Genomic DNA, 27,698 nt, shown 5'->3' with positions numbered 1-27,698 from the left:
ATTGTCCTTTGGTGAACTCATAGAAGGTACATTTAAATGTACAAATTAAATCAGACAATCTGAATTTACTGGAGATTTTATTGCTGCATTCATTATTTTTGTATACACTCAATGGAATGTTGAACGGTGTGTTGGTCAACTAACCCACCCCAAGCCCCGAAACATTCAAATTAAATATCAAAACAACTACAGTATAATGCTCCCATTTTACATACACAGCACTATAAAGTTGCTAATAGACAACAATGTTTACAAAATGCACTTTACGTTGCATACAAAATAGGAGTAATGTATGTTGTACATACAATATTTTCAGGTATATTTGTGTGGCAAAAACTGAAAAAAAAAACATTTAGAAGTAAGTGTAACTATTATTAAGTTTATCTCTTGATGGCTTCCAGAGAAGAGGAGGGTGATGTACTGCAGGTATTTGCGACATCATAAACAGTCCTGGTCGTTGTTGTTTTCTTTTTTTCTTTTTAAGATGTTTTCTTCTTTTGCTGATGAAAAGAAGTCAAGGTTTTAGGCTTCGTAAACCCTGAAGAGAAAAGGAAAGAGAGGCAATTGATGTAGGGTTTTTAAAAAGTTGCATTCATTGAAAAAAAAAAATTAAGGTTTTTGGTCGCTTCACAGCGCTTTGGTATCTTCTCTGCTTCTTGGTGGGAATGCTGGTGTATAGCATTATTTTGTCATTTTGACTATTTTCAATAAAGTTTTGATACAAGCCTTGTAATTAATATTTTGAACCCCCCCCTACCCCAACTTGAAATGTATTTATTTTTTGCGTTTTGAAAAAGCATTGTGGTCCTGTGTACTGTTTGAAAAAGGTAGACTACTTTTAATTTGGAAAATGTCACAACCTTTCCATTGTCCCATTGAGAATACACAATCTAGTTGAATTAAATGTGTATTTTAATGTCACGTTTAAATTGTAAAATTATTTTTTTCAAAGTAAAGTTTTGATGTTCAGGTTGGCATTGTCAACGTCATTAGCATGTCGGCCTCGCAGTGTAGAGGTCTGGGGTTCGGTTCCGGGCTCCGCCCTTCCTATGTGGAGTTTGCATGTTCTCCCTGTGCCTGTGTAGTTTTTGTTCTGAGTTCTCTCACCCCCATCCCCACAAAACATAAAATTAAATTAAATAAATCATCCCAATGTGTGGTTGTGAGTGTGAATGATTGTTTGTCTAAGAGTGCTCTGCGATTGGTTGGCAACCAGTTCAGGGTTTCCCGCCTACTGCCCGAAGGAGGCTGGAATGTGATCCTAGTGACGACAAGCGAATCAGATAATGGATGGATCGAGATAAAGGCTGCACTGTATTTCGGATTGCTGTAAATAAATCTAAAACTGCATTTACGTTTTTTTAAAAGCATCTTGGTTCTGATTTCCATGTAGAAAAAAGTACTGGTACTCATATTTGAGAAAATTATCCCATTGAAAATGCACAAAGTGTAACTGATTAAATGAAATGTATACTTTTGTCATATTTTTAAATGTGACTTTGTGTTTTCAACATACGTTTTTATTACTTGTGGTTCATAAATACAAAAATAAATAAACATTGAAATGATTAAACTTTTTTCATCTTGATTCTGTCCCATTCATAGTGCAGAAACATTTATTAAATTTGAAATACTATGAACATGCAGGGTCGGTGCCATATTATACAGTATATGATGTCACCAATGGTTTATCTCAATAATTGTTGTAAACAGCAAATAGATGGTAATAGTCAGATCTGAATATAAAAAGTCTTCACCTGTGCTTGTCCTTCCAGATGTGGAACCACTTGACCAGATTCTTGGTGCTCTGCAGTTTCGGATGCAGACAGTACTCCTGGCCCTTGAAGCGAGCCACGTTCTCCATTGTCACGCTGAAGGGGAAACACAAAGGAATGCTTTCAAGTTGGAATGATTTAAATAGATTGAGAAATGTGGCATGAGGAGGAGACAATGAATAATATGTCTTAATTCATTCAAATATGTCGTGGTTCATTGTGAAAATGTGGGAATTTGCGGAATGGGACAAATAGCTCCGTAGATGAGATGAACAGTTCGAGGTTCGAATGGTCTGAATCGGTTGAGAAAGAGCTAAATTCTCTCTGCTCACCATTCACAAAACTGCATCTAAATACGACGTCATTTAAATTATATTATAGTATGTCATACAATATTACTGTATGCCCTTTTTTATTATATTGATTGGAGAGCATGGTGATTAAATCATATGGGCTCATATCCAGTCATAATGTATCAATCATTTTTAATTGGATTCAATCTTGTTCTACTGTATCCTTTTGTACAGAATTGTATCCAATTAGTACATCATAGGATATGATATCTTTTTGTTTTGTATCCATCATATCTTAGCATACAAATCGAATTAGATCGCATGATACCAGATCCTATCTATTTTTGGGCGAATTCATGAAAAACTTTTTTTTAATGTGCAATGTAAACAAAGTTTGATTGTTTGAATAATCCCGTTGTATCATATCTTTCACCACATATAAAGTAATCCCTTGTATATCGCGGTTAATGGGGACCAAAACCACCCGCGATAAACGAAAATCCGGGAAGTAGCGACCAATTAACAAAAATTAATATATACTGTATATAAAAACAATTGCCCCACGTGGGCCTTTGCGCTTGAGCAGAGCGCACTAACACACACACACACACACAGGCCAGCGATCCCGTGGGCATGCAGCAGATTCAGTCAATTAAGGTTGTTTAGACAATTAAGATACCTGCTTTGGTTCTTATAAGTCTCTCTGTCTCTGTCTCTCTCTCTCTCTCTTTCTCTCAGCAACACACATACACTCACCTGCACGCCCATGCGTGCACGAGCACACACGTGCCCCACGTGGACCTTCTGCGCTTGAGCAGAGTGCGCACACACTAGCACGCATAGTAAACAACACTTAGACACTGATTTTTGCGGACTTAAAAAAAAAAAAAAAAAATTTTTATGATTGTTTGAAAAAATCTGCGATGCCCCGAAGCCGCAATAAACGAACCGCGAAATAGAAGAGGGATTACTGTACCACCTTTTGTACCAATTGGATTGTATGGTATCATTTGATATCGTACCAGTCGCATTGTATCCTAGCATGTCCTGTAAAATGGTATCTTGTCCTGTTGTACCTGATTGCATCGCAGGGTATCATATCCTTTATTGTATTGTCTGATTTCATAGTCGATTGTATTACATTTTCCGATGCATTGTACAGACATTCATATCCAGTGATGTCCTGTCATATCTACTGTCATTGAATGCGCAGTAAAAAACATATCAGACACAAGCAGAACAACATGCTGATGATTGGCTGCTTAGTGAAAAGTGCCATTGTGTTTCATTTAGTTGAAGAGAACAAATACTCACACTCACACACACACGCACACGCAAACACACGCACACACACACACACACACACAAAAGCTTGAGAACATTCCTTGTTTTGAATGAAAAATGGCAGCTTTTTGACAGACAGCAAACTTGCCGATTGCATTATATAACAATACGCTAAAGAATTTCGTATGTGAACTCCATGAACGAGTCTGGCTTGTGGGTAACCTCCTGCCTGGCATGTGGCACATTCAGGGCAAAGGGAGAGAGAAATGTGGGAAAACACCTAGTATGCCTTGGGCCTCTCCATTCCAACCGCCATGAATGTTAAATGAGTTGACTTGGAGACAAATAGGCCTTTTGGAGGGGGAAAAAAAGTAATTGATCATCGGATTAGATTAAAGGCTTTTTGCGTCAGTTTTCTGAACCAGGTTCTTTAGTAGGATATCGCGGCATGATATGCAAAATGTGTGCACGTGTATGTGTGTGTGTATATACAAGTGCCTTTGTTCTTCACTGTTTGCTTCCGCCCGTTTAGGTTTCAGACCCACTGAAAAGGTGAAAGACCACTTTACAGAGAAATCATAAAAAATAAATAAACATTTTAAAAAGGATTTACCTCTTACTGCTAGCACTTTAAACACGTTTCAAACACACTTCATGAACATACTGTATTATAAACCCACAAAAATGAAAGCATAAAATGAATAGAATATACTGTATGTGTAGTGTTTATGCATGTGATGTATGGACCTTTATAAGGTGCACGTGCCCTATGGATTAGCATTGAGTTAGCAGAATTTTGTAAGGTAAAGTTTTTTTTTTAAAACACACACAATATGTCATTCTCTTTGTTTTTTTTTGTTTTTTTAGTTTCACCACAAACCTCAACTGGAAGTGGTAAAAAAACTGTTTGAAGAAATCACATGGCTTTTTAAGTATAGTCCAAACTGCATCATACGTCTAATTTAAAGTACAGCAAAATGGAGGTAAAAGAGACGAATGAGAGACGATTCAGGCCCCTCTGGCTGCCAGTCAACCAGAATGCAAACAAGCCAAACAACACTGCAAAATCAACAAAAAAAGACTTATTCTTCTCGCTCCCTCTCTCTTTGTCTTTTAGCGCCTTTCCTTAAAACCCAAAGAGAGGCTCATTTTTCATCGGGCACCAGTAAGGTGGTGCCCCCGCCCCCACCCCGGCACATGCTAATCGAGTTAATGTCTGCATGTTTACATTCAATGTCTGGATTATTTCCACACACACACACATTCATGAACTTGAAGTGACTTTTTCTTTTTAAATGAGTCAATGCAAATGGTGTCTTCTGCCTGAAGACATTCAAAAGTTAACAATTTAAAATCTGGGAATTCTGTCAGTGAAGCACTTAATTGTTCTTGTTTTGTAACACATGTATTGCTGTACTTAAGCAATGAAACAACCATATTGTCACGAAATGGTGGAAAAGATCAATTAAAACATTGCTATAAAGTAAATATGAATGTAAAATGTCACTAGTTTACACCGAATGGAATCACCAAAAGACATCTAAATTATATTTGGGTCATTCTGATCGAAGCAAATTGCCTTTTCCCATATCTATGATAGCCTTAATATGTTTAATGTCACGTACTTTGTAATGAAACATTTTTATCATGTAAATTGCCATTCAATAGAAAAAAATGTACGTTTCCAATTATATTCAACCAATGTAAAAGTTCATAATAATATTTCCGCTTTATAACAATTGCTTTGCTTTATTTAAGTAATTGATAAATAAAACCTTTTTTTCTTTTTTCGAGTGTCATAAAAAGGGTGAAAAGACCCATCACACTTGAAGATCTGGATGAAAATGAAACAGTAAACTTGAGGTATTGTTCTTCTTCATAACAACCTTGCTGCTTTACCTGAGCACTGAAAGAACAATGCTTATCATCATACAATGGTGGAAAACATCCATATGAATAAAACGTAAATATTAACGTCATTTTCAGGCCCTTTTGGGACTACTGTATGTCCATCCACACAAGTTGACGATTTGCCTTTTTTTAAACGGCATTCAGCTTAATGCTAAAATGTATCTGGCTGTTTTTTCTGGAATGTGATACCACAATTGACCTGCAGATGGAAGCCAAGATGACATATTACGCAACTGCTGTGAAGCTGACAAAACATCCCCCAGTTGTGATTCTCCTTCACTGCACATCACGAGAGCAGAGTACAACAGAGATGAAGGAGATAAAATAAACCTCACAATATCATCTTTTCCTGGCAGTAGGGATGTTTGGGTTTGAGCTCCAGCTTTTGCACATCCTTGTAGCGGATCTTTGGTCCTTTCCTGGTGCACCGGCACTTGTAGCCTGGAGAAAAAAAAAACAACAACCAGAAGAAAATACACACTCAAGTCAACTTGTTTTTTCTTTTTTTCTTTGATGTCATATTATTTTGAGTAATTAACATGTCAAAATCCATTCATGTTGTTATGGTGAAAGTAAGACGATTTCAGTTACGTAGCCCTTCTCCCAGAGAGGACTCAAAGTGCTTTACATGGTTAGAATATAAAGTAAAATGCAGAGTGAAAACCATTATTAATCCAGGACTGGTAAAAATAAATCCAAACAATCAAACAAGTATTTAGAAAACACCCATGCGCAAATTCATACAAAGACACACACAGACAAAACTCACACACAGACACACACACACACTAAATTGTGACAATTAATCATATTCAACTGTTGTGATCTCTCACTGGCCCTTTTATGAAGTACATTTACCTGATCTGCATGAAAAAAACCCAACTGCGCGGCTCCAGATAATTTTTTTTTTTTTTTTTTTGCGAGGAGTACAGTGGCCCTGCCCCTTAGGTGTACACATGAATCACAGATTGGCTTGCAAAGTAAATATTCACATTTTACTGATAAATGAGCAGACGTGTGGAGCAGAGATTTTTCACCAACAAAAATATTCAAGAATTAAAAAAAAAATTTTTTAATCAGCAAATATATTAGCACACATACACAAGTAGATGAAAAATGTTGTTGCGCTGTCTCAAATCTTAGGGGAAAAAGGCCACTTTTTCCAAGACAGTCTGGAGCCCTGAAAAATGCCTTTGCAATGATTAATTGATTTAATATTATGAAGGTAGGCCAACATCACATTTGTTTGGAGGTGTACCCAATCATTTCTCCACTCTTCAACATTCATCTGCTTCAAGGGGACGTTGCCCCCTGTTCACTGCATGGCTGTGTCGTGAGTGCCTGATAAAATGAATTTATTTTGGCTTGCGATGGTGGGGCGGTGGTTGAGTACCAAGGTTGGTTACATCCATCAGCCGGCGGGCAAATAAAGCTGTCACATTCCTCACAGCCACTAAACCACATGACAACAAAGGCCAATCAAAACCTTGTTAGTATTTTGTTTTTTATTAAATAGTGACGGGTGATTTTGCGCAGAAAAAAAATGGTGCTCTTACCCTTCTTTTCCAACAGAAATTTCCAGTGTTAGAAATCACACAAACAACAATTATTCCACTTTAAAGCCGATTGGAGCAGAATGATTCTCCTTCACAGAATTTGTAGGGCTCAGCCATAACTGCTCCACAGATGGATTGGAAATAAAAGTAGCACTAAACATCAGATTAAAACAAAAGAAAAATACACAAAAAGCACCCACAAATAAGATTTTTATTTTTTAAATACCGGTATATATAATCATTTTATAATGTTATGCTACTGCCTCAACACTTAAGTAACACTGTTTTGGAGCTTTTTTTTGGACAACGCCAACAAATACTGTCTTCAATACAAAAGCAAAGTCAAATCCGAATAAAATTGCGGTGGGCATCTCCCACTGAATGAAATAAACAACTCATACATGCAACTTTTCCATGAGCAAGAGGATTTTCTTTGGTCTGCGATTCACATTCTTCGTATTAAATGCAGTGCAGTACAATTCATTTTTAGAAAATGGCACCACCTAATGGACTACGAACTAATCACTGAACTAACAATTAAAAACGGCAAAAGTTCTGCGGATAAAATGCCACCTTTTAAACTACCTCAAGACTGCTTAAAATGACACACTAGGGAAGAACAACATCGGAAAAGGGCTATTTAGAAATGTTGTGATTTCAAGATAAGATTCCAATCACAGCACAATGAAAATAATTTGCGCAAGCAGGATTTTCTTCAAAAGAATCACTGATCTAAATCGGGGTTGGCTGCCTCACCACTGACTCAAACAACAACTTTCCCCACATCTAATCTGGTCATTCAAGGCATTTTCTCCCTGAAAAACTACAAGTGACATGCGTCCTGCACCGCCATGAGCTTTGTTTGTATACTTTCTCGCACGTCTATAAAGCATATTTACTTCAAGATCTATTAAATTTAAGTTCATGCCCTCGGAGTCCCCCTCTCTATGCAGCCCTGTGCCAAGCCTTTAATTAAATCAGTTCAGTTGTGTGTTTAAATGCCATGCACATACAAGAAGTTGAGTAGGAAGCTTTTGCCATGCTTTTCGATGGAATATAAGCATTAAAACAAACAAACAAACAAAAACCCCACACACATCAAAACAGCAACATTTCTACACAAAGAAAGAATTTAATAAATTCACAAGTGTACCTTCGGCACTCAGGACATGTAAGGCCACCACCAGCACAAGTAGCACCGCTGTACACCGTAGCATTGTCTTCAACCTTCTTAAGAGTCCAAAACCAGAGCGCTGCAAGCAAAAGAAAAGTGGGGTGGGGGAGGGCAGTGTCAAAAGTGTCTCACACTTTTGGAAGTCCACAGGCGGCGTGGATCGTATTGAAGGTTCTGTGATGGAGGAGGTCCACGTAAACACACACTCTCACCCTACCGCCTGCTTAGCTGCTGCTTTTAAAGGCCTCCCGCTGTCCCCCTCTGCTCATTAATATGCACCGCCAGACGGCCAATCACCACGCAGAAGGAGACGAGGAGGACCATGAGTCCTTTTCATGAGAAAACATCAAATGTCTGAGTGTGGATACGCCCAAGAAAACTCTCATTTCATAATTCTCATAGTACACAATCTATTGACTAATTGTAGATACGGGTAGATAAAGAATACGAACCAATAGTTAAGACAATAATTTAGCTATACAGTGGTGCCTTGAGATATGAATGACTTACAAGCTTTTTGAAATGGTCAATTGTTTGCTTTGACTTGTGAGCCAACATTTGTGATGCGAGCACTGTGTGGTGGCAATGAACTCAAATACTACAATTAGTGGTTTGGCAGCGAGTGAACAATTGATCAAAAAAGAGGCTTCTAGCTCGACAAGTCAGTTTTCATTCCAAATAAACATAACGCAAAGACAATTACATTTTGAGTATTTAAAATAACCGCATAGCTTTGCTTTAGATAAACCAGTTTCGCTTAATTCTAAAAATAAAACAATGCAACAAGTTACAGAAGGTCTCATTGCGGGGTTATTACGCCTTAAGCAGGAAATGAACCCAAATGTTGCGGCAACACATGTAAACAGACACAAAATTCACAGGCTAATATTCTTTAACCTCTGCAAAGAACAACAAACAATGCTGCAGCTGACCGAGGAGTTTTGACCATCTCAATATACAGCTATGTGTCCGTATTATATATTCTATTCCCCTATAGTCTATATTTTGCTGCTACCCCCCACCCCCAAATTTTCCTGCTGTAGACTGTAAATTTCTCCAGTGTGGGACAAATAAAGGATATATAATCTTATACTGCCCTCAGGTGGCCAAGGCACACACAGCGGAAGAACAATGTCCACTGAATTGAAGTAAAAAATGCGGCAAAAACTGTTTGATAATTTACATTTGAATAATGAAGCCATGACTGTATGTTTTTCAGTACAATATTTTAGACTGCTATTTTTCTGAATAACAACAAAAACTAAAACAAAAGTGTTTTTTTTTTCCAGGAATGAAATAATAATTTCAGTCATTTCATTTTAAGATATGGGTGTTTTGAGTGATGAGCACAGTCTCTAAACATTTACCTTAAGGGACCAATTTATTTACATGAACAGTATATGAAAATTTGTTTATTATGCAAATGGGATCATTTAGACTTCAATTAACCACTTAATAAATGAGAAAAATGAACACATTTTTAAAGGCATCAGCATAATTAAGCTAAGTAAATGTTGATTTTCTCTCCGAGTCTTGACACTTTGCCTGTTAATATGCCTGTTATTTTGTTGTTCAAAGTCGGATGTTTTCTGCTTTAATGCAGTTCCAGCCAGACGCCTGTGAAAAGGGGACTCGATCACCCGTAGCACATGGTTCCAGAGGTTAAACACACCCGCAGTGTCAGTCTCAGGTTATTTTAGCAATTAGGATGGCTTTATTCGCTGCCACGGAGATGATGATTAATGACTTAGGAGTGACTCCGCAACATATTTAGCCAACCTAAGTTCATTGCTACTTGTAGCTAGCTGATGCAGTGTAAGTAGCACCAAGCTACTTGAACATTGAGCTCCAACTGGCGCATTGCTCAGCTTTAACGCATGTGCGTCCAGACAAGCGAATCTTTTTGGGACCAGCTTGGTGGTTAATTCTCAGTTTTGCAATTTAATGTGTTCTGATGAAAATGAGAATTTTCCCTTGCTAACTTACGACGCAAAACCGCTTATTTTAAGTCTTGTGGTCCTTTTATGATAGACATCTGCACCCTATTTAGTATTGATAGGTGAAACCGGTTCTAATTTTCCAACTTTCCATGGGCCACTACTGTGTCATTTTTGGTAGGTGGTTGTGTTTGGGAACCCTAACACATACATTTTCATCAGGCACTTGTGAAAGTGTGTGAGATTTGTAATATTGATACAATGCATGGCTACCCTAGTAACTTCAACTTCTTGCTTGGCTCTCAACGAAGGCGGACACTTTTGCTTTCTCAAAATTCAACCGACGGGAGCGGCTCTATTGGAAGTGAAGAGGGTGCCGGTCTAAGGATGGCATAGTGCGGATGTCCAACACTCAGACTCAGACTGTGCTCAACCACAAACTGTTGCGGTTTTGGAGCGTCTCTGCAAGATGGTCAAGAACTTGGAGAAACTGGAATCCGTGCTCAAATATTGACTGAAATCACGGATTTGGCTGATCGACGCCACTAAAGAGACATAAGCCACTGACTCAAGGCTGTCTTAAATTCTTGGGCAGCCTGCTACCAAAACAACATCTGCTATCTCGACCTTCCCCTGATGAAAGTATGCACGGAAGCTAGTCCCCCACCATCACCCCCTCCTTCATACATTCCCTTGTTTCACCGTCTTCATTGTCTATGTCTTGTGACCTGTTGTAACTGTCATATGCTTGTGCAGGAGTTTTTTGCCTCACTCAAATTATCCTCAAAATGAGGGTAGTTCGAACGTGTGTTTTTTCTCCCCCTCTCCCTACCTTATGGTTTCTTTCTGACTTCCGGGTTGATTGAACGCTGGCGCGTTTTGGCTGCCGCTGCTCAACCCGTATTGTTTTGTGTTTTTTGTTATTGTAAAGTGTCCTTGGGTGTCTTGAAAGGCGCTTAAAAATAAAATGTATTACTATTATTATTAATATTGACTTCATCTAAGCAATTAGCTTCACCAAAATTGTGTAATAGTATCCATTACTGGATGAGAATGCGTGGTCATCATGGCAAGTGCAGCAATTGTACCAAGAGCATCACTGACCTGTTAGAGAGAGCCCTGAGAAGAAGGTCTGAACCCTCCCACCTGGGACCTTTGGGCCACAGCCTTCATTGGATTCATCCATCAAGTGTGTGTGAACGAGTGTGTGTGTGTGTGTGTGTATATGTGTGTGTGTTCATTGTCACATTATGCGATCACTCAAGCCAGCGACCATGAAGCGTCCGCCTGCGCGGTCACCATCACATTACCTTCATGTGTATGTGCACACTTGCATGTGATCCCGTGTGAGCGTGTGTGTGTGTGGGGGGGGGGGGGGGGGGGTGGCGATGCCAGCTGTCGTGCGACCATCTGACCCCTGGAGGACACTGCAGCTGAGGAAGGGTCTATCTCCAACCTTTTTAATTAAAAAATAAAAATAAAACATGCGACTTGAGAACTTGAGTTGAGAACAAAAGTTTATGCTGAAGGTGTCAGATGGGCTCGTTCTTCCTCACCAAACTCATCAAGCATGCTTTTAAGATAAGATAAGATAAGATAAGAAACCCTTTATTAGGCTCGCAATGGAGAAATTCCCAATTCACAGCAGCAAAGTTATGAAAGGAAGAAGTAGAACAACTAAATATAGGAGCTGCTGGTTTTATGGACCTTATTTTGTTCACTAAAAGCAAAAAAGGGCCTTCCTCTTAAGGGAAAGGCCAATATAAGTCAACCAAATTGGCAGAAATTCCTGTGTCTTTTCTTGGGCATGCTATGTGAAATGTGTTCGGACAACATTATCTCTGAAGGATTGCTGGAAATGGCAAAAAGGACCGTCAAATGGCTATTTCAAACCAAAATAGCAGCCTTACAGTGACTTTTCAAGTATCGGTTCTTCAGAAAATTTTGTGGGTCTACTCATGATAGACACGCCGACCAAATTTGATGTTGCTTGAGAAATAGGGTTAGACAAATTTGTCACTACAGCATCAAAAAGGCAAAACATTTCTGAGACTTTCTGGTTCTATTCATGGTAGCAATCCCGAGACCAAGTTTCATCCTATACAGTAAATCTGGCTTTGGGCGCTGAAATTAAATCAAGAGGGCACTACCAATAAAATTTTTTAGAGTCTACCATTTTCATAATTCCTGTAACATATCAGGAATTGACTCTCAGTGCCGGCCCTAATAAACACACAAAGTTATACTGTACCTACAGTATATGACAATGTATTAAAGTATATTAATAATATATTTAATCATTCAAGCTGAGCCTAATGCTCAATTTCACGAGGACATTTAAAAAAAAGTTCCTTCCCTTTCCAAAAATACCAAGACCTAGAGAAAGGCCTCTAACTGAAGAAAACACATGTCTTTATCTCATGATCTCGTGTGTCAAAAGGCGTACCGAAGCGGCTGATGCAAAAGCTTGTTACTAAGAGTTCGTAATTGTCTGATCAAAGTCTTTCGGGAGCCTGGAGCATGAGTGAAATTTCACACACAAAAAGCTCCTTTGAAGAAAGAATTAGCGGCCCATGCAAATCGGACAATGAGGCATCCCGACCACGTCTCTGTGCACTTATGAAAGCTTTTTGGACGGCTTGTTTACAGAACTGCTCCCAGTGTGCTGAAGCTGTCCTCTGTTTGCAGAATTTTACTGGTTCAGTCTTGAGTCAAACCTCCAGTGCCGCACGTTCCACATTCTGAAATGTTTAGTTTGAAGGTTTTTTTCTTTTCTTTTAATAGTGGGAGTGTGTTCGGAGGTAGAAACAAGGACTCAACAACACTCACATCAAAGCTCAACAAGGGATTACAAGCTCCAACGCTCACAAATTGTCTTTTGACTTGTGACGGTGGAATGTAGACCACATTCTCGTACAAATATTTACTGTAATTATGACTTTTCTACAGTGTTAGCATTGGTTAGTAATTGACAGTCGCACGTTTCGACTTGCGTACAAATTTGGAATAACATGGAATGTTATTGGCTGGCTGGCGAATATGCTAAGCAGGTAATATGCTTTTGTGTTTGAGTATGTTTACAATGTGTTAAATATGTCTGGGTGGGCTGTCTCTATATTGTGGATTTTCACCAATTATGGGTGGGCCTGGAATGTTTTTCCTTGTCTCGTGTTATTCCAGCAATTGTCTTGTATCTGGACGGCAACTCTTTTGGTTATTCACATTATTATTACTTTTTTTCATCATCACCAAATGGTGCCTGCTTGCCAAATGTTCATGGGAACTGACATGAATCAGCAGCCCCGAAGGCAAAGAAAAGAGAGATGTGCAAAAAGCTGAGTGTGGGAAAGCGGCTGAGGTGTTCAGAGAGAAAGTGGGCGGTTCTAAAAGCCCGGGGCAACTGTGTAATTACCCCTTAAACTAAGTGTCACGAGGTTTGCCACTAAGCATTTTGGCTTTACTGCAGAGCCAGTGAGTGTGATCCATGCTAACCGTTTTGACATTTATGGGACACTAATTACAATTCAAAACTTCAGTCCTCTAAGATCTGTCACCATCATAAAATGATCATATTTCATTTCTTTATGCTCCAAGTCAAAGTTGTGTGCCCGTTCGTGAGAGCTAGCATGCACCTTCAAACTCAAAGCAAACGAAAAGGAAAGCAGTGAAAGGAACACTTGAATGTACAGTATTACCGTGTCAAAGCGGATGATCAACATGACAAAGAAAACGCCACATAAAGGATGTGCTAACATGTTTGGAAGGTAAAAGGGAAGGAGGTTGCTCTGTTGAAAGATGGATTCCATCTAAAGGCACAAGCAAAATCTGCGTGCGTGCATGGCAAAGTATCCTCAACTTTGTATTGGCACGCTCACATACAAGCAGCTGAACTCATCTGAAAATGAAAAAAATGAAACCGAGAAAAGTCCAAACTTTTTCCATCATTACTATAACTTTTAGGCCGTACCAAAAAAAAAAGTGTTTTTATTTCTCAAGGGTTAGAAAAAAATATGCAGGTGCACCCTTTTATATGTGTGTCATGACAGTGCTCAGAATGAACTCATTACATTCAAACTCAGGCTACATGGGAATCAATACACACCTGGCTCTTCATCAAGTCCCTCTGATTAATCACATCACATTTCAGATGTTAAGCTGTTTGGTTTTGTTTGCTATCAGAATGCTAAATGTTTGTCACGTAGCAAGGTGGTGGTGGACCCCAAAAAGCAGGCAGGAGCAGGGTGTATTTGAAGAATTGTATTTAAAACAAAGAAAACTACATCCAAAACAAACAAAGTCCAAAGTATCAAACAAAAACCATGACTAGTGATGGGTCCAGCGACACCGATGCGTTGACGCATGCGCCGGGCTCACAGAGCAAACCACGTGTCGGTGCATGTGCTGCTTCATTACGTCACGTGATTGACACGTGAACTGCACCGGCGCAGTTTAGACTGCATCGGCTGCGTTGACACAGTCCGGGCTGCTAATTGACACATCGGCTGCATTGACACAGTCCAGGCTGCTAATTGACACGTGAACTGCACCTGTGCAGTTTAGACTGCATCGGCTGCTTGGCACAGTCCAAGCTGCGCCACTTAGTCCAGGGGGCGTCGACTCAGTGCAGGGGGCGTTGACGCAGCAAAAGCCCGCACAGTGTATCCTAAGGAAGTGCGTCTGGCGACACGATGCCGATTGCCGAAATAAGCCAGACCTCACCCTCGCTCGAATAAAAATATATGTTTGAGCAATACGGAAAACACACTGATTATCAGAAAAAATGTGTCCGTCTGACTTCGAGCGTCATGTCGGCTGTCATATAATAGGCTATTATTATATGAGAAGTGCTTTATGAACGTTTGTACTGTACGTCATACTCCAGTTGATTGAGAGGTCCCGCCTACAAGGGGGAGTTCCAGAAAGTGACTGCGAGTGAGCAGACCGCATGTTTGATGACTCTGCCACGTTGCTATTAAAAGTCACATAAAACGTAAACTTTGTCTGCTGACCATCATTACACCGGCTAGGCTAGTTTAGCTGTTGTCGTAGTTCAAAGCTTAATATGTGGCGTGGGTTGGGTCGGCGCCGCGAGTACGTGCTCGCGCTCACGCACTCACAGCAGAGAGCAGCAGACTATCGACTGCTGAGACGCGCTTCACTCGAGTGACGTTGCTACAGTACGTGCATATTATGGAGCAGCTTCCGGACAAATACAAATTGTCCGCCGTGTAGAGCCATTTTGATCTCCTTTTGGAGAATAAGGTATTTATTAAAATCTCCTTGTCTCTCCAAGTGCCTCTCGGATTTTTGACATGTCTTATTCCATTGTGTGTGTGTGTTCTCCACAACAGGGGAAATAGCATGCATTAAACGCAACAGACTGAAATTTAAAACACTGGAGCATCTTATTTTTCTAAATCAAAATTTGTGAAGACAAAGCCCACAAGCATCCTCATTCACATGATTTTCACATTATTGAAACACATTGAATGATACAATATGAATGCATGGATGTGAATGAAATTGTCAAGGGTCAATGTCATCTTTATTGTCAAATATGCTTTATGTATGACATGCAGCATAGATGAAATTTCTTCCTCTCAATCCTCAGTGCATACATGCATGCAAACATGCTGTGCATTAAACACACACAGCTAAGAAAGGATAGCAGCTACCCTGTATAAAAAAGACATGTAATCTGAACAGTATAGACAATATAAACAATATAAACAGCATAAACAACAACATAAACAATGGCGCTTGTGGCTATTGTGGGTAGAGTGAGGTAGTGCATTGTATACACGTCATCATCAAATCAGTTTGTTCAGTCTGTCAAGTGGGTTGGCTGCAGGGATTTTGAAGGTCCAGCAAGTGGCAGTGGTCAGCGACACAGTATCAGTAAAGTATCAACACAGTGTGTCATTGTGTCGACACGCCTCATGAGGCCTCATGGACCCATCACTAACCATGACTAAAGCTAAAACATAACAATGAACTAAACATAACCGAAGCCAAGAGCAAACAGCAACACACATGACAGTAGCAAGAAGCAAACAATGACCCGACACCGAGTGTTCGGGCAGGAGTCCTTTTATACAACTAATTACCAAATGACCAACAGGTGTGCAGCTGCCGGGGGAGCCCTACAGTGCCACCTGTTGGTCCCTAAACCGAATCATGACATGTTTTGTGATAACTCTGACTGCTATTACGATCAGTTCATGATTCCGTCGACCTCATTTAAAGCCGCAGTTCCATCTGAAGAAAAGCAGCCCCAAAGCATGATGCTGCCACCACCACGCTTTCACTGCAGTTGTGGTGTACTTTTGGCGATGAGCCTCATTGTGTTTACGCCAGAAATACTTTATCTAATAACGGCCAAAAATGTTCAACTCTGGCTTCACAGGAACGTAACAAAATCTCCCTAATACATGTGGAACAATGTTGTATGATTACAGTGCCTGTAACGTTGACGTGACAATGTCACAATGTCAGTTACAGCCTTTTTTTTCCATGTTCCAAAGTAAGTTGCATTTCTGTTTTAAATGTTTTTTCAGCCACATAAGATTGTGACACTGTAAGTGCCACGATCAAAGGAGAGATGGAGATCCTGGATATCAAAAATCTTTTGGTGATTTTCATGTTCATATATGTATCACAGTGCTGAAGCTGCAACCTTCTTTTTTGTTAACAGATCACCAATCTGCAAATGCTTAGAATGTGGAGTCACAATTTTTTTTCTCACCTCTTCTGCCAAGACAGACGGAGGGCGTCTGAACAGATGTAGGAGCGAAGTGAGCCATTTGTTTCCCCTTTGCACATAGACCAAGAAAATACGGGAAAAAAAGGCCTCAAACAAGACAGGAGCTGTCCTGACACGCACCCTGTTGCTCAATTTCACACATAACACCGAAACGCAGAAGTACAAAAAGAGAAGACGTGGCGTTGAGAGATGAAATGTGCTTTTGTGGAAGGCAAAAATGAAGTGTTCCACAAGATGGAAACTCATGCTGAGCTCAACACATTAACAAAATCAGTTGAATAGTATTTGCATTCCTCCCCATACAACACCCAAAATATCGAGCAACCTCCTGAATCCCTCTAAAAATAATCATATGTCATGTTGCAGATAATCTTGAATGCGCAATGAGAGGATTAGAGGAAACGCATTTGGATTTATGGGATGGATGGACTCCATAAGCTACCCATACACACACATAAAGCTTTAGAACACCATGTAAGTCACGCGACACACCCCGAAGGAGGAAAACGTGAAAACGTGACCAGACGCCTGCATTATCCACACAAAACTGCAATCTCAGAAACGGAAACACTAAGATAAGATAAGAAAACCTTTATTAGTCTCGCAATGGAGAAATTCCCAATTCACAGCAGCAAAGTTATGAAAGGAAGAAGTAGAACAACAAAATATAGGAGATTTAATCTTTAGATTAGATTTAGATTAGAATCTATGAGATTTAGAAGGGAACACGTGACACTAACAGTGGCATTGTAAGCTCATTATGAAGACATTAAGTCCATATGCACAATCTCTAGTTGAAGACCAAAAAAGAAAAAAAAAATGCACATGAAATGCATGGATCATCATCAGGATTGTTATCGGGCTTCTTTAGAGCTGCTCATTTGAATCAGGTTGTTGGAGTGGGGAGACAATGAAACCACGCAGCACAGCGACCCTTGAGAACCGGAGCTTGGCATGCCTGCTCTACAAATAGCACTTAGTTTGCTCCACATATTTGGATATAATAACTTTGCACTGCCGCTCGCCTCAATAGTCTTGAATAGTCTTTGCGACACACCGCTGGCAAGTATCATCATATTATCGTCACAACATTTACAATACTGGAATATTGGATCTGGCAAAGTAAAGTTATTTGTGAAGGTGACACGTTCACTTGATTCTTGAAGAACCACTGTTTTTCATTAGATGATGTCATTGTAACTGACTTTTACATGACTGATTTGATGGCAAATACAACGGCTGCATCAAATATGGCAGATATGCTGACATATCGCTGAGAACGGGCCACCCGCTTCAACTGGTGTCTGCAGCAGAAACAAAAAGGGGAAGAAAAACAACCCGCATTTTAGATGTTCAAAGCATTTGTGGATCCTGTTGTTTCTTTTATGAAATGGCTTAAAATGGCTTTGAGTTGCTGGCACTAGGGGAATTTGTCACGAGGTGTCATCCATTTTGATAAGAGTCAAGATTTGTTCTCAAAATTACAAAGTAAATCATAAACTTACATTTCAAGAAAGTTTTCAAGTGATGGAAAGGTGATGCTAGGTCAATTATGACAGGTTGGGTCAAACCATTCTGGCATGGAGAAACTGGGTTTTTAGAATAATCAAACTGAATAGGCTATTGAATACAAAATTCATTTTATGAATTTTTATTTTTCTGAAATATTTACACAATGTAATCATTCTTTTTTTAAGGATCTTTGCAAGGACGCTACTTTCAAAATGCATTTTAACATCTCAAGTACCCCCCTCGAGGACCTTTGCATACCCCCATGGCTTCACATAACCTCATTTGAGAACCACTGGTTGAAACAATAAATTTATATTACTATGGTTATCGTTTGCTGTGGGGTACAACCATACACCAATACTGAGAATTGTTTCCGATATACCCTTAATTTCCCACTGGCAGTGTCTATCCATTTACTGCATATCTTAGCTCACACCCAATAATGCATCCTTAACATTTGCTTCCGAAGCTGCAGTCTTTTAAATATTTATCAGTTACTTGTGGTGCTAATTAACCGCGTGTTCTTTGGGTCTACGAGCTACGCAGCCCAAACAAAGTCACCCAGTAGCCATTTGGCACGTGCGTAACACAAATAAACAAAAGTGTGACACGTGAGACTTCCTATTGTCACCGTAGGCCACAGATAAGCGTGTCTTCTCACCTTTCACATCATCAAGTCATTAACTCAGCAAGCCCACCATTCCTCCTGGGAGGCTGACCAAGTGGGACGGAACAAACAGAGCAGAACGAGTAGCGGAACAACGGAGGTGATGAGTCATGTGTCATGATGTAGAGGAATGTTACAATCAGTCAGCGAGGAGGCCGGCAGGCAGCATGCAGGATCCAATGTGACGTTGAAACAAAGCGCTCTTTTCTAGCGCTGACGTCCAGATCAGATGAGTCCCTCGCCTACGTTGGTGACACACTTCGTGATATGACCAACTCGGCTCATTTGCATGCAGATAATCATAGAGTTCATTCAAGGATGGAAGTGGGTATCGAAAAGCAAGTCCTACACACAATCCCCTTGACTGATCACTGCACTGATGCCACACTGAGAACATGGTGGACAACTGAAAACTTCTTCTGGGCATCATGTGCTTACCTTATGACTGCACTTTTTTTTAATGCAAGAGTTTTGAATAGACACATACATGAACTTAACCCTTTCATGCACCCTGTAACTGATAACATGATCAACTGTACACTGTAGTAACCGCTGTCCCTGAAAGGGTTAAAGAACAGCGGTCAGTCTGTCTGTAGCATGCTTTCAATCTCTTGCTAACCATCAAACAAATCGAGGAAGCTGTTTGCCATCCGAGGTGGACAAGGAATGCTAACGCCAAAAACTAAGTGCTGTTCTTTCATCTGCCCCAAGGTCATGTTTGCACCATGACCTTGGGGCACAGTTCAGTCCACCACGTAACGTTACAATTCAGTTTGCATCAGAAACCCAAACCCTCGTTGGAAACTCAAAGTTGAACTGAAGGAGTAATTATTAACCCCAAAAAACTGTCTTGAAAGCCTTATTTGCAAACTTTAACCGAGGCGTCAAACTCGAATTTTCTCTAGATGGGTTGCTGTTACCGGAAACAACATTCTTCAGGCTTTTGATCGGATGAAACAGACACTTAGGGTCATGTTTCCAACAAGCGGTCCACTTCAGTTTGTCGCATCAGGCTTCAGTTCAGATTGGAACCCTAATTTGAAATTTAAGACTTTTTCTGAAATCTTAATAGCGGCTTCAAATCCGAATTTGAAATCAGTACTTGAAAGTATAACCCTGTATTGAAACACTAATCTTGGCATGAAACAAAAACCATTATTTAAAACCGTGAGTCAAGTTGGATAAGGTGGAACCTTATTTTAAAACCCTGAACCAGGATTGAACCTGTAATTTGAAATCCTAAACCTTTTTTGAAATCATAACCAAAGCTGGAGCCTCTGATTTGAAAGCAGAATCTGAAACCCTAACCTTGTCTTCAAACCCTGAAAACATAACACAGACTAAGACCTAATCTTGGCTTGCAACCGTAACCCTTATTTGAAGCACAGGGGTGACATCCTGATTTAAAACACAAACCTTTTTTTTGAAGCCTTTAATGTCTTTTTTTTGTTGTCCAATTTTGTACACCTGGTCAATATTCAAGCAAGCTTCTCACATTTTTTTTCTTGCTGCATTCACACCTTGCTGCATTTGCATTTTATGTCTTCGAATCATGAAAAAGCATCACACTTATCTTTTTTATTCAATATATTTTTTGGAAAAATCTTATTTTGCCCTTGAATCTGTGACATCTCCAAGTCATGGTGTGTCTTTGGCGACGGGGGAGAATGAGGAAGGATTTTACGAGTGTTCTCCAAAATGTGATGCGCAGATATCGGTGCCTTCTCACGACTATAATCCTCTTAGTGGAGATGATGCGAGGGTTTCATTTGCTGACATATGCAAGAGGAGCAAAAAAACGAAAACAAAACATGCAGAGGTTCCGCAGCACAAACTTTTGATCGCTTGGAATCGATTTCAGAAAAACTTTTTTTTTTTACAAAGTGAATTTAGGCTGGCACTTCTCATTGCTTAAATCCCGCTGCCCATCTTTAAAACCCGCCTCAAAACTTACTTGTATTCTTTGGCATTTGACTCAGCATGACTTAGATTTTTTTCTTGGTTTTGCTGTTCGGTGCTTTCCACCGTCTTTGTTTCCGATTTGCTTTACTGTTTGTTGTACATGTTAATTGCTCCATGTACAGCAATTTGTATGCAGCGAGGGCTGTTTGAAAGTGCTCTATAAATACAGTTGAGTTGAGTTGAGTTGTTACCAAAGTTAAGCTTAAGAGTTTTCTGTTTTTTCTTACATGTACCTAACATTTTATAGCGTATTCCATGCAAAGGTTTAATGACATTGTTGCTGGCGTGGTTCAAAAACAACAGCAGTTAGACTTGTTTAAAGAACCACTTGAAAACAACAAGCCACTAAAAATCTGAGTTTCTGAACGTGTACCAACACATGGTGGAAATTTTCACGCCTCACAACGATCCTAACCAGAGGGAGTGCAAACACGTCCAGATGTTTCCTTGCTATCAAAGCGTCCGCATGTTGCTAATAGCTAGCTAGTGGTGGGACTGGACATGTGCAAACACATGGGAATGTTTTTATCTATTTATTTATTTTTGTGTGTGCGTGTGGAAAATTTAACAAGTGATCTAATGGCAGCAGTTAAGAGTTACGTGCTCACAAACAGAGGTTAAATAATAGTTGGGGTGGGACTTGACAGTTTAGTGGATTTTCCAAAGTCAGTTTTTTTTCACCATGCTGTTTTGTTCAGTTCACCATGTTACAGCTCAATTCACCATATTACGGTTCAGTAATCTTGTTTGACCACCAAATTAACACCTTAACCTGGCCTTGAAACCCAACTATAACCCAAATTGTGGCTTGAAAAGTACTAGCCGTTTTTGAAACGCTAACAAAGACATTAGACCATAAATTGAAACACTCATAGTTTTGTTTTGTCTGTTCTGTTTGTTTGGTTGAACATCTAAACAGAAGAAGAGAAAACATAAATGCTCATTGTTTAGCAGAATGTACATGTACAAGAGGAAGTAGAAAGAAGTAAAAAACAAAAAACAAAAAAAACCCCCCGAATCGAGTCCTACCCTCATCTCTTTCTCTTATGTGTCTAACACATGAAGTCACGTTGAAGCACATGTCCAAAAATCGGCTCACGCGGATTCGCACTTCTCCCGCGGCGTAAACTCAAACTTTATAGATCACCGCACGCTCTGCCATGTCACTGCTTGCCCACTGCCCCCAGGGCACCCTGGCACGGCTTCATGCCGTCGCGCTGTTGGCTCGTTGTCTTCTGTCCTTTCTTAGCCTGCCGTGACCTCCTCCATCTTCTTTCTTTGTGAGGAAACTTTAACATACTCTCTACAATCCTACTTGGATTCATTTAGGCAATGGTCGTTCATACCAAGCCGATTGAACCATGATTTTGTGGACCTTGTGCAATGGAAATGGTTAGGGTTTCAAGCCAAGGTTCGTGTTTCAAAATAGGATTTCAGGAAAGAGTTGTGGTTTCGTTTTTAAATTTCGGTTTTAAGGCTGAATTCTCATTTCGATTTAGATTCCAATCATGGATTGAAATTAGGATTTCAAACCTGGGTTAGCATTTCATGTTTGAGTTTCAAGCTTTGGTGATGGTTTCAAACGAGGGTGTCAAGGGATAGGGTTTTCTATTTAAGTCTCAATCTAAGATTAGGGTTTCAAGTTAATTGTTCAAATTAGGGTAAATGTTTCAAGATGTTGTTTCAAGACAGCAATTCGGGTTCCAAAAAGGACTTGGGGTCTAATGTGTGCAGCTGAACAAAAAGTATTTGATTTTCGGTCGTGCATAACTAAAATGTATGAAAGTAACACATATCATTTGTTTATTTTCAGTAATAAAAGTTCTGGGACAGTGTTAACTCATTCACTCCCAAAGACGTTTTTAAACGTCTTTTCAGACTTGGTCCAGAATTGGTTGGTACTGAATGAGTTAATAACAGAATCTCGGTGCTGCATTTACACCACTCAGAGATAAAATGGCCTCTGCAGTCACACTGATATGTTGTTAAAATGGGGTGTCATCTGTGTTCCGCATTGACTGGTGTCATTTTGAAATTGAAACCATGCCCTCTTGGTTTCACATGGTGGCATTTGATGAAAACATTTTTTACCTCATAACTTGGTTTCCACATAAGTTTTCTGCTTCGTCTAGTTTAAAACAAATAACAATAATTGGCATATTAATTAAGATTCCAGATCATGTTTACATCTTTACAGTACTATGAAGTATTGATCAGTCACATGGACCACTTGGCCCATCATAGTTCCTGTGATGGGCTGCACTGCCAATCAGGTTCACGAACACGGTATTCAGCATGTTTTGGTTGAAGCAAACGTAGGCGGCTGCAGTGACAAACTGCATGTTCATTCAAACGTGACTTTTCTTTTCACTCTGCTTGATTTACAGTTCATATTTAATCCCGTGTACGTGTGAATTTATAGGAGTGCTCTGCTGCATCCACACCTGCCGAGTTGTGCGCGGCCTGGTGAACAGCTCAGGTGACTCATAGCTTAGTATTGTTGTGAAAAATACAAAAAAAAAACAATCAGAGACGTGCAGTGTCCATACATATTTGAGAGATATCTTCAAGATGAAGGTCAGAACTGAGGAAGAGCAGCTGGTCATCAGCTGTGCAGGATTTAGTCACACTTCCACACTGGGAAATAAGCAGCAGGGGAGCGAGCCAGCATTTCTTGAACTGCCGCCTGTCTATACTTGACAGCTTGATGGAGTCATGATGGCAAGTGGAGGGAACGCAGAAGCAATAAGTGTCAACTTTTATCCGTGCCGGGAGAACAAGCAGGAAAGGGATGTTTCGTTCTCAGGACATTCCTTTGGATATGAAAATGTCAGACTTCTCCGTCGGAAAGTGCTCTCATGAAATAACGGCATGTACCACTACTCCCATGTCCAATCATCTTCTGACGTGATGATAATTAGTCAGAAAGACAAAGAGGGAAAGGACAGAGCTCATCCATATTAATAATAATGATCAAATAAATGGTCCCAGACATTGAGCTCATCGGCTCTCTTGACCCTGATGGGATCCCCATTCCTAATCATTGCGTTCTTGTTTTCACAGAACAATGGTGGTGTTTACAGATGTGGGTGAGGGGTTCCAAAGTTAGGCTCCTGCAATGTTAGCGCTTCAAACACATTTTGGAGTTTGAAATTAAGGCTTCAAGTGAGTGTTAGGTTTTGAAGGTAGGATTTCAGATTAGAGTTTCAACCCTGGGCTAGAATTTGAAATAAAAAGGACGAGGGTTTCAACATGGACTTTCAAGACAGAATTGGTGTTTCAAATTCAGGTTTCAAGGTGCATTGAGGTTTTAAACGAGGGTAAGGGGTTCGACATAGGCTTTTAAAACAGGATTAGGGTTTCAAACTAGATATTCAAGCCCTGGTTAGAATTGTAAACAAATCTTAGGGTATCAGGTCATGGTTAGGTTTTCAAAACATGGTTTCAAGTCAAATTAGGGTTCTAGTTAGAGTTTCAGATTAGAGTCTTCAAACAAAGGCTCGGGTTTCAAATCAAGTCAAGTCAACTGTATTTATAAAGCACTTTCAAACAGCCAGCGCTGCATACAAAGTGCTGTACATGGAGCAATTTAACATATACAATAAACAGTAAAACAAATCGGTAACAAAGACGGTAGAAAGCACCAAACAGTAAAACCAAGAACAAGTCTGAGTCATGCCGAGTCAAATGCCAAAGAATACAAGTGAGTTTTGAGGAGGGTTTTGAAGATGGGCAGCGAGGAGGCTTGCCGAATGTTCAGTGGGAGGTCATTCCAGAGAGAGGGACCAGCAACAGAAAAGGCTCGATCCCCTCTGAGCCTCAGTTTAGTTCTTGGTACTTCTAATAAGGTCTGGTCCACAGACCTGAGGCGCCGGGCAGGTGTGTAGGGGCGGATGAGCTCAGAGAGGTAAGGTGGTGCGAGGTTATTTAGAGATTTGAAAACAAATAAGAGGATCTTGAAAATAACTCTAAAATGTATGGGGAGCCAGTGAAGGGATGCCAGAGTAGGAGTTATGTGCTCCCTCTTACGAGTACCAGTCAAGAGGCGAGCAGTTGCATTCTGGACCAGCTGAAAGCGCTTAATGGAGGACTGGCTAACTCCAAAGTAAAGGGCATTGCAGTAATCGAGCCGAGATGTGACAACAGCATGAATTACTGTCTCAAAGTGTTCATGAGAGAGGAGAGGTTTTATTTTGGCCAGCTGTCAAAGGTGAAAGAAGCTGGATTTAACAACGGCACCAATTTGCCGATCAAGTTTGAAATCACTGTCCAGTTTAAGGCCCAAGTTTGTTGACTGTTGACTTAAGATAAGGAGACAGGGGGCCCAAGTCTACAGGATGGGATGTACAAGGGCCACTGGGACCAAACAGTATCACCTCTGTCTTCTTTTCATTGAATTTCAAGAAATGTTGTGCCATCCAGGTTTTGATATCTTCCAGGCAGGATAGGAGTGGCCTTAATGAGAAGGCGTCTTTTTTGCTCAGTGGGACATAGATCTGGCAGTCATTTGCATAGCAGTGGAAGGGAATACCATGTTTCCTTAAGATGGAACCCAATGGCAGCAGATACAGCGAGAACAGCAGAGGCCCCAGAATTGAGCCCTGTGGAACACCACATGACAGGGGAGCAGTGCGTGACTCAGAGCAGCCATGGCTGACACAAACGGTTCTGTCAGCTAAATAAGACCTAAACCACTCAAGAGCACTACCGCCAATGCCCACCAAGTGCTGCAAACGAGTCAACAGAATACTGTGATCCACTGTATCAAATGCTGCAGTTAAGTCCAATAAAACTAGACACACGTGGTCTCCAGTGTCATTTGCCAGGAGGATGTAATTATTTCATTGTCATTGTCAATGTCATTAAATCAGGGCTTTAAGAGACAGACACGTGTGCATGTGTGCAAGTACATAGAAATAAACAAATACAGAGAAATAAACTAAAAGTAAGCAAACTAAATGACGACTGAATTGTTAGTTTTCCCACACATTTGCATTTGCAAATCCGACTGGATTTTGAGCTCTAGATTTGTGTCTTGACAGCGACAGTGAAGAAGACGAGAAGCCAAAAACACATTGCAACAGTGTCACAAGCAGCGTGACAAAACGTGAGGATTTGTGTCATCATTTGGTTGGAAATCTCTTCAGGAGAGCAACACCAGGACAGATGCGAATGCAATCAAAAGAGTGGTGCGCCAGTTATGTAAGTTTGCATGTCTCTTCAAAGCTGCTGCTGCTGATGACAACGATGGTGTGGCCAAAGTGGCCTCCTACTGACTGAATGCTAATGCTACTGCATGCAAACGCTATCACATTCGGTTTAAGTGAGACATTTTCGTCAAGATCTGTACGAGTGGGTGCATGATATGCCAAAAACTCCAGACTATACGTGCTGTGGTCGGTGCTCCTGTTTTGGTGAGCAATAGAGTGCAAACTCGTTTCAGCAATTAACATTTTTTTCGTCATTCACCACCATGTAAGGATCTGCTTTTTTATGTTACTCTTCACATCGACAACAAAATATAATGGCATTGTCATCTTCTCTAAAAGGTTTGTGGGAAATGCTGGGGGCGTGCTTCTCATGAGGAAAATAGAAAAAAAGCATTTCATATTTAAATGCTTAAATTTGATGCGTATTTAGAGAAAAATCAAGCAGAATTAAAGAAATAGTATCAGTGTAAGTATCTTTCAATACATGGTCAGATTATGCTGTTTATAGTAAACAGGGTTGGGAGGGAGGCTTTCAAAATGTATTCTGATACAGTTTGTGATTACTTGTTAATGAATGCATTTGGTAATCCAAGTCTCATAATATTATTGCAATTACTTTTGGATTACTCCACCATCAAATATGCTAATGAGGAGAAAAGCAGCAGAATGAATTTTGGAATCTAGAAAACTATTTTAGCTGGCAATTTGCACAAAAATGCATCCAAACTAATCGGGAGAAGCTTCATTGCGCACCAAGACAACGGCCCAAAACATACTGCCAACATAACAAAGGACTGCAGCAAGGGGGAGAAAAATGGAAGACTGGCCAAGTCAATCATCAGATGCATTCTACCTCATGAAGAAGAGCCTGAAGGGAGAAATGCCTGTAAACAAACAAGAACTAAAAGAGGCTGCATTAAGGGCATGGAAAAGCATTTCCAAAGAAGAATGCAACAGTCTGGTGAAGTCAATGGGTCGCAGGCTTGATGCAGCCATTGCAAGTAAGGGTTATGCCACCAAATATGAACTGCTATTCACTTTAAGTTAATTGAACAATTTCCAATCCAACAGGTGAGCTCACTTGAAAAGTAGAAGGGTCCAACTAATCAGCCAACTAATTGTCTCACTAACCGACTAACCAGTTAAGGTGTGCAGAAGGCATCCGTCTGAAACATTTGGGGTTGCGCTGGACGTCGAAAGCTAATCGGTGACGGTGGGAGAGGCGGGTCACAGACAGATTGGGGACAATGCAGACAATTCCGGATAGCTACCATGTCCTGCTGATGATTAATCAGTTAATTAAACTAAACAACAAACTGACAGATTACTGCTTTGACATACTGTATTTGTGTGACAGAACTAGAAAGCTGGGTAGAGAGTTGCTGCTGAAATAGGAGCAGGCGTGGAGAAGGGCAATCATACATATTCCATGTATCCAGGGGACAGATGGCGGCGCCCTGCGGGGGGTTGGGGCGGGGTTGGGTGGGTGAGGGGGAACAGAGAGAGAGAGAGAGAGAGAGTGAGAGAGCGGTCATTTCACTTCACATTCTCTCCATCTTTTGATCATTTCGTAATGAGCCTTACCTGGGTAGATAAAGGTTAACATAAAAATAAATTTAAAAATACATTTGATGAAGTGTTGAAAAGTGAAGCA

General features: G+C 40.2%; 1 protein-coding gene across 1 annotated transcript; it reads right to left on the bottom strand.

Annotated features, from left to right (window-relative positions):
• Positions 1 to 60: 60 nt before the first annotated feature.
• cxcl14 (chemokine (C-X-C motif) ligand 14) lies at positions 61 to 8,221 on the bottom strand. Its single transcript, XM_086137527.1, has 4 exons — positions 7,973 to 8,221; positions 5,599 to 5,704; positions 1,758 to 1,871; positions 61 to 538 (listed from the first exon to the last, which is right to left on the bottom strand). The coding sequence occupies exons 1-4, from the start codon at positions 8,034 to 8,036 to the stop codon at positions 523 to 525; spliced, it is 300 nt and encodes a 99-aa protein (XP_085993653.1). The 5' UTR covers positions 8,037 to 8,221; the 3' UTR covers positions 61 to 522.
• Positions 8,222 to 27,698: the final 19,477 nt, after the last annotated feature.

The sequence above is a fragment of the Hippocampus guttulatus genome, chromosome 2 (assembly GCF_054856545.1).
Source record: "Hippocampus guttulatus isolate MCC_2025c chromosome 2, RoL_Hgut_1.0, whole genome shotgun sequence".
Classification (NCBI taxonomy): Eukaryota; Metazoa; Chordata; class Actinopteri; order Syngnathiformes; family Syngnathidae; genus Hippocampus; species Hippocampus guttulatus.
Note: the sequence above shows the minus strand (reverse complement) of the source record. Positions and strands in the feature narration are given on the sequence as shown.

Bases quoted from the DNA above. Each gene is read 5' to 3' on its own strand.
- cxcl14 (XM_086137527.1), bottom strand. From the start codon at position 8,036: ATGCTACGGTGTACAGCGGTGCTACTTGTGCTGGTGGTGGCCTTACAT. The intron at 5,705-7,972 runs GTACACTTGTGA...TTTTTTCTCCAG, and splicing joins ACATGTCCTGAGTGCCGAAG to GCTACAAGTGCCGGTGCACC. The intron at 1,872-5,598 runs GTGAGGTTTATT...TTTCCCCTTCAG, and splicing joins TGCCAGGAAAAGATGATATT to CGTGACAATGGAGAACGTGG.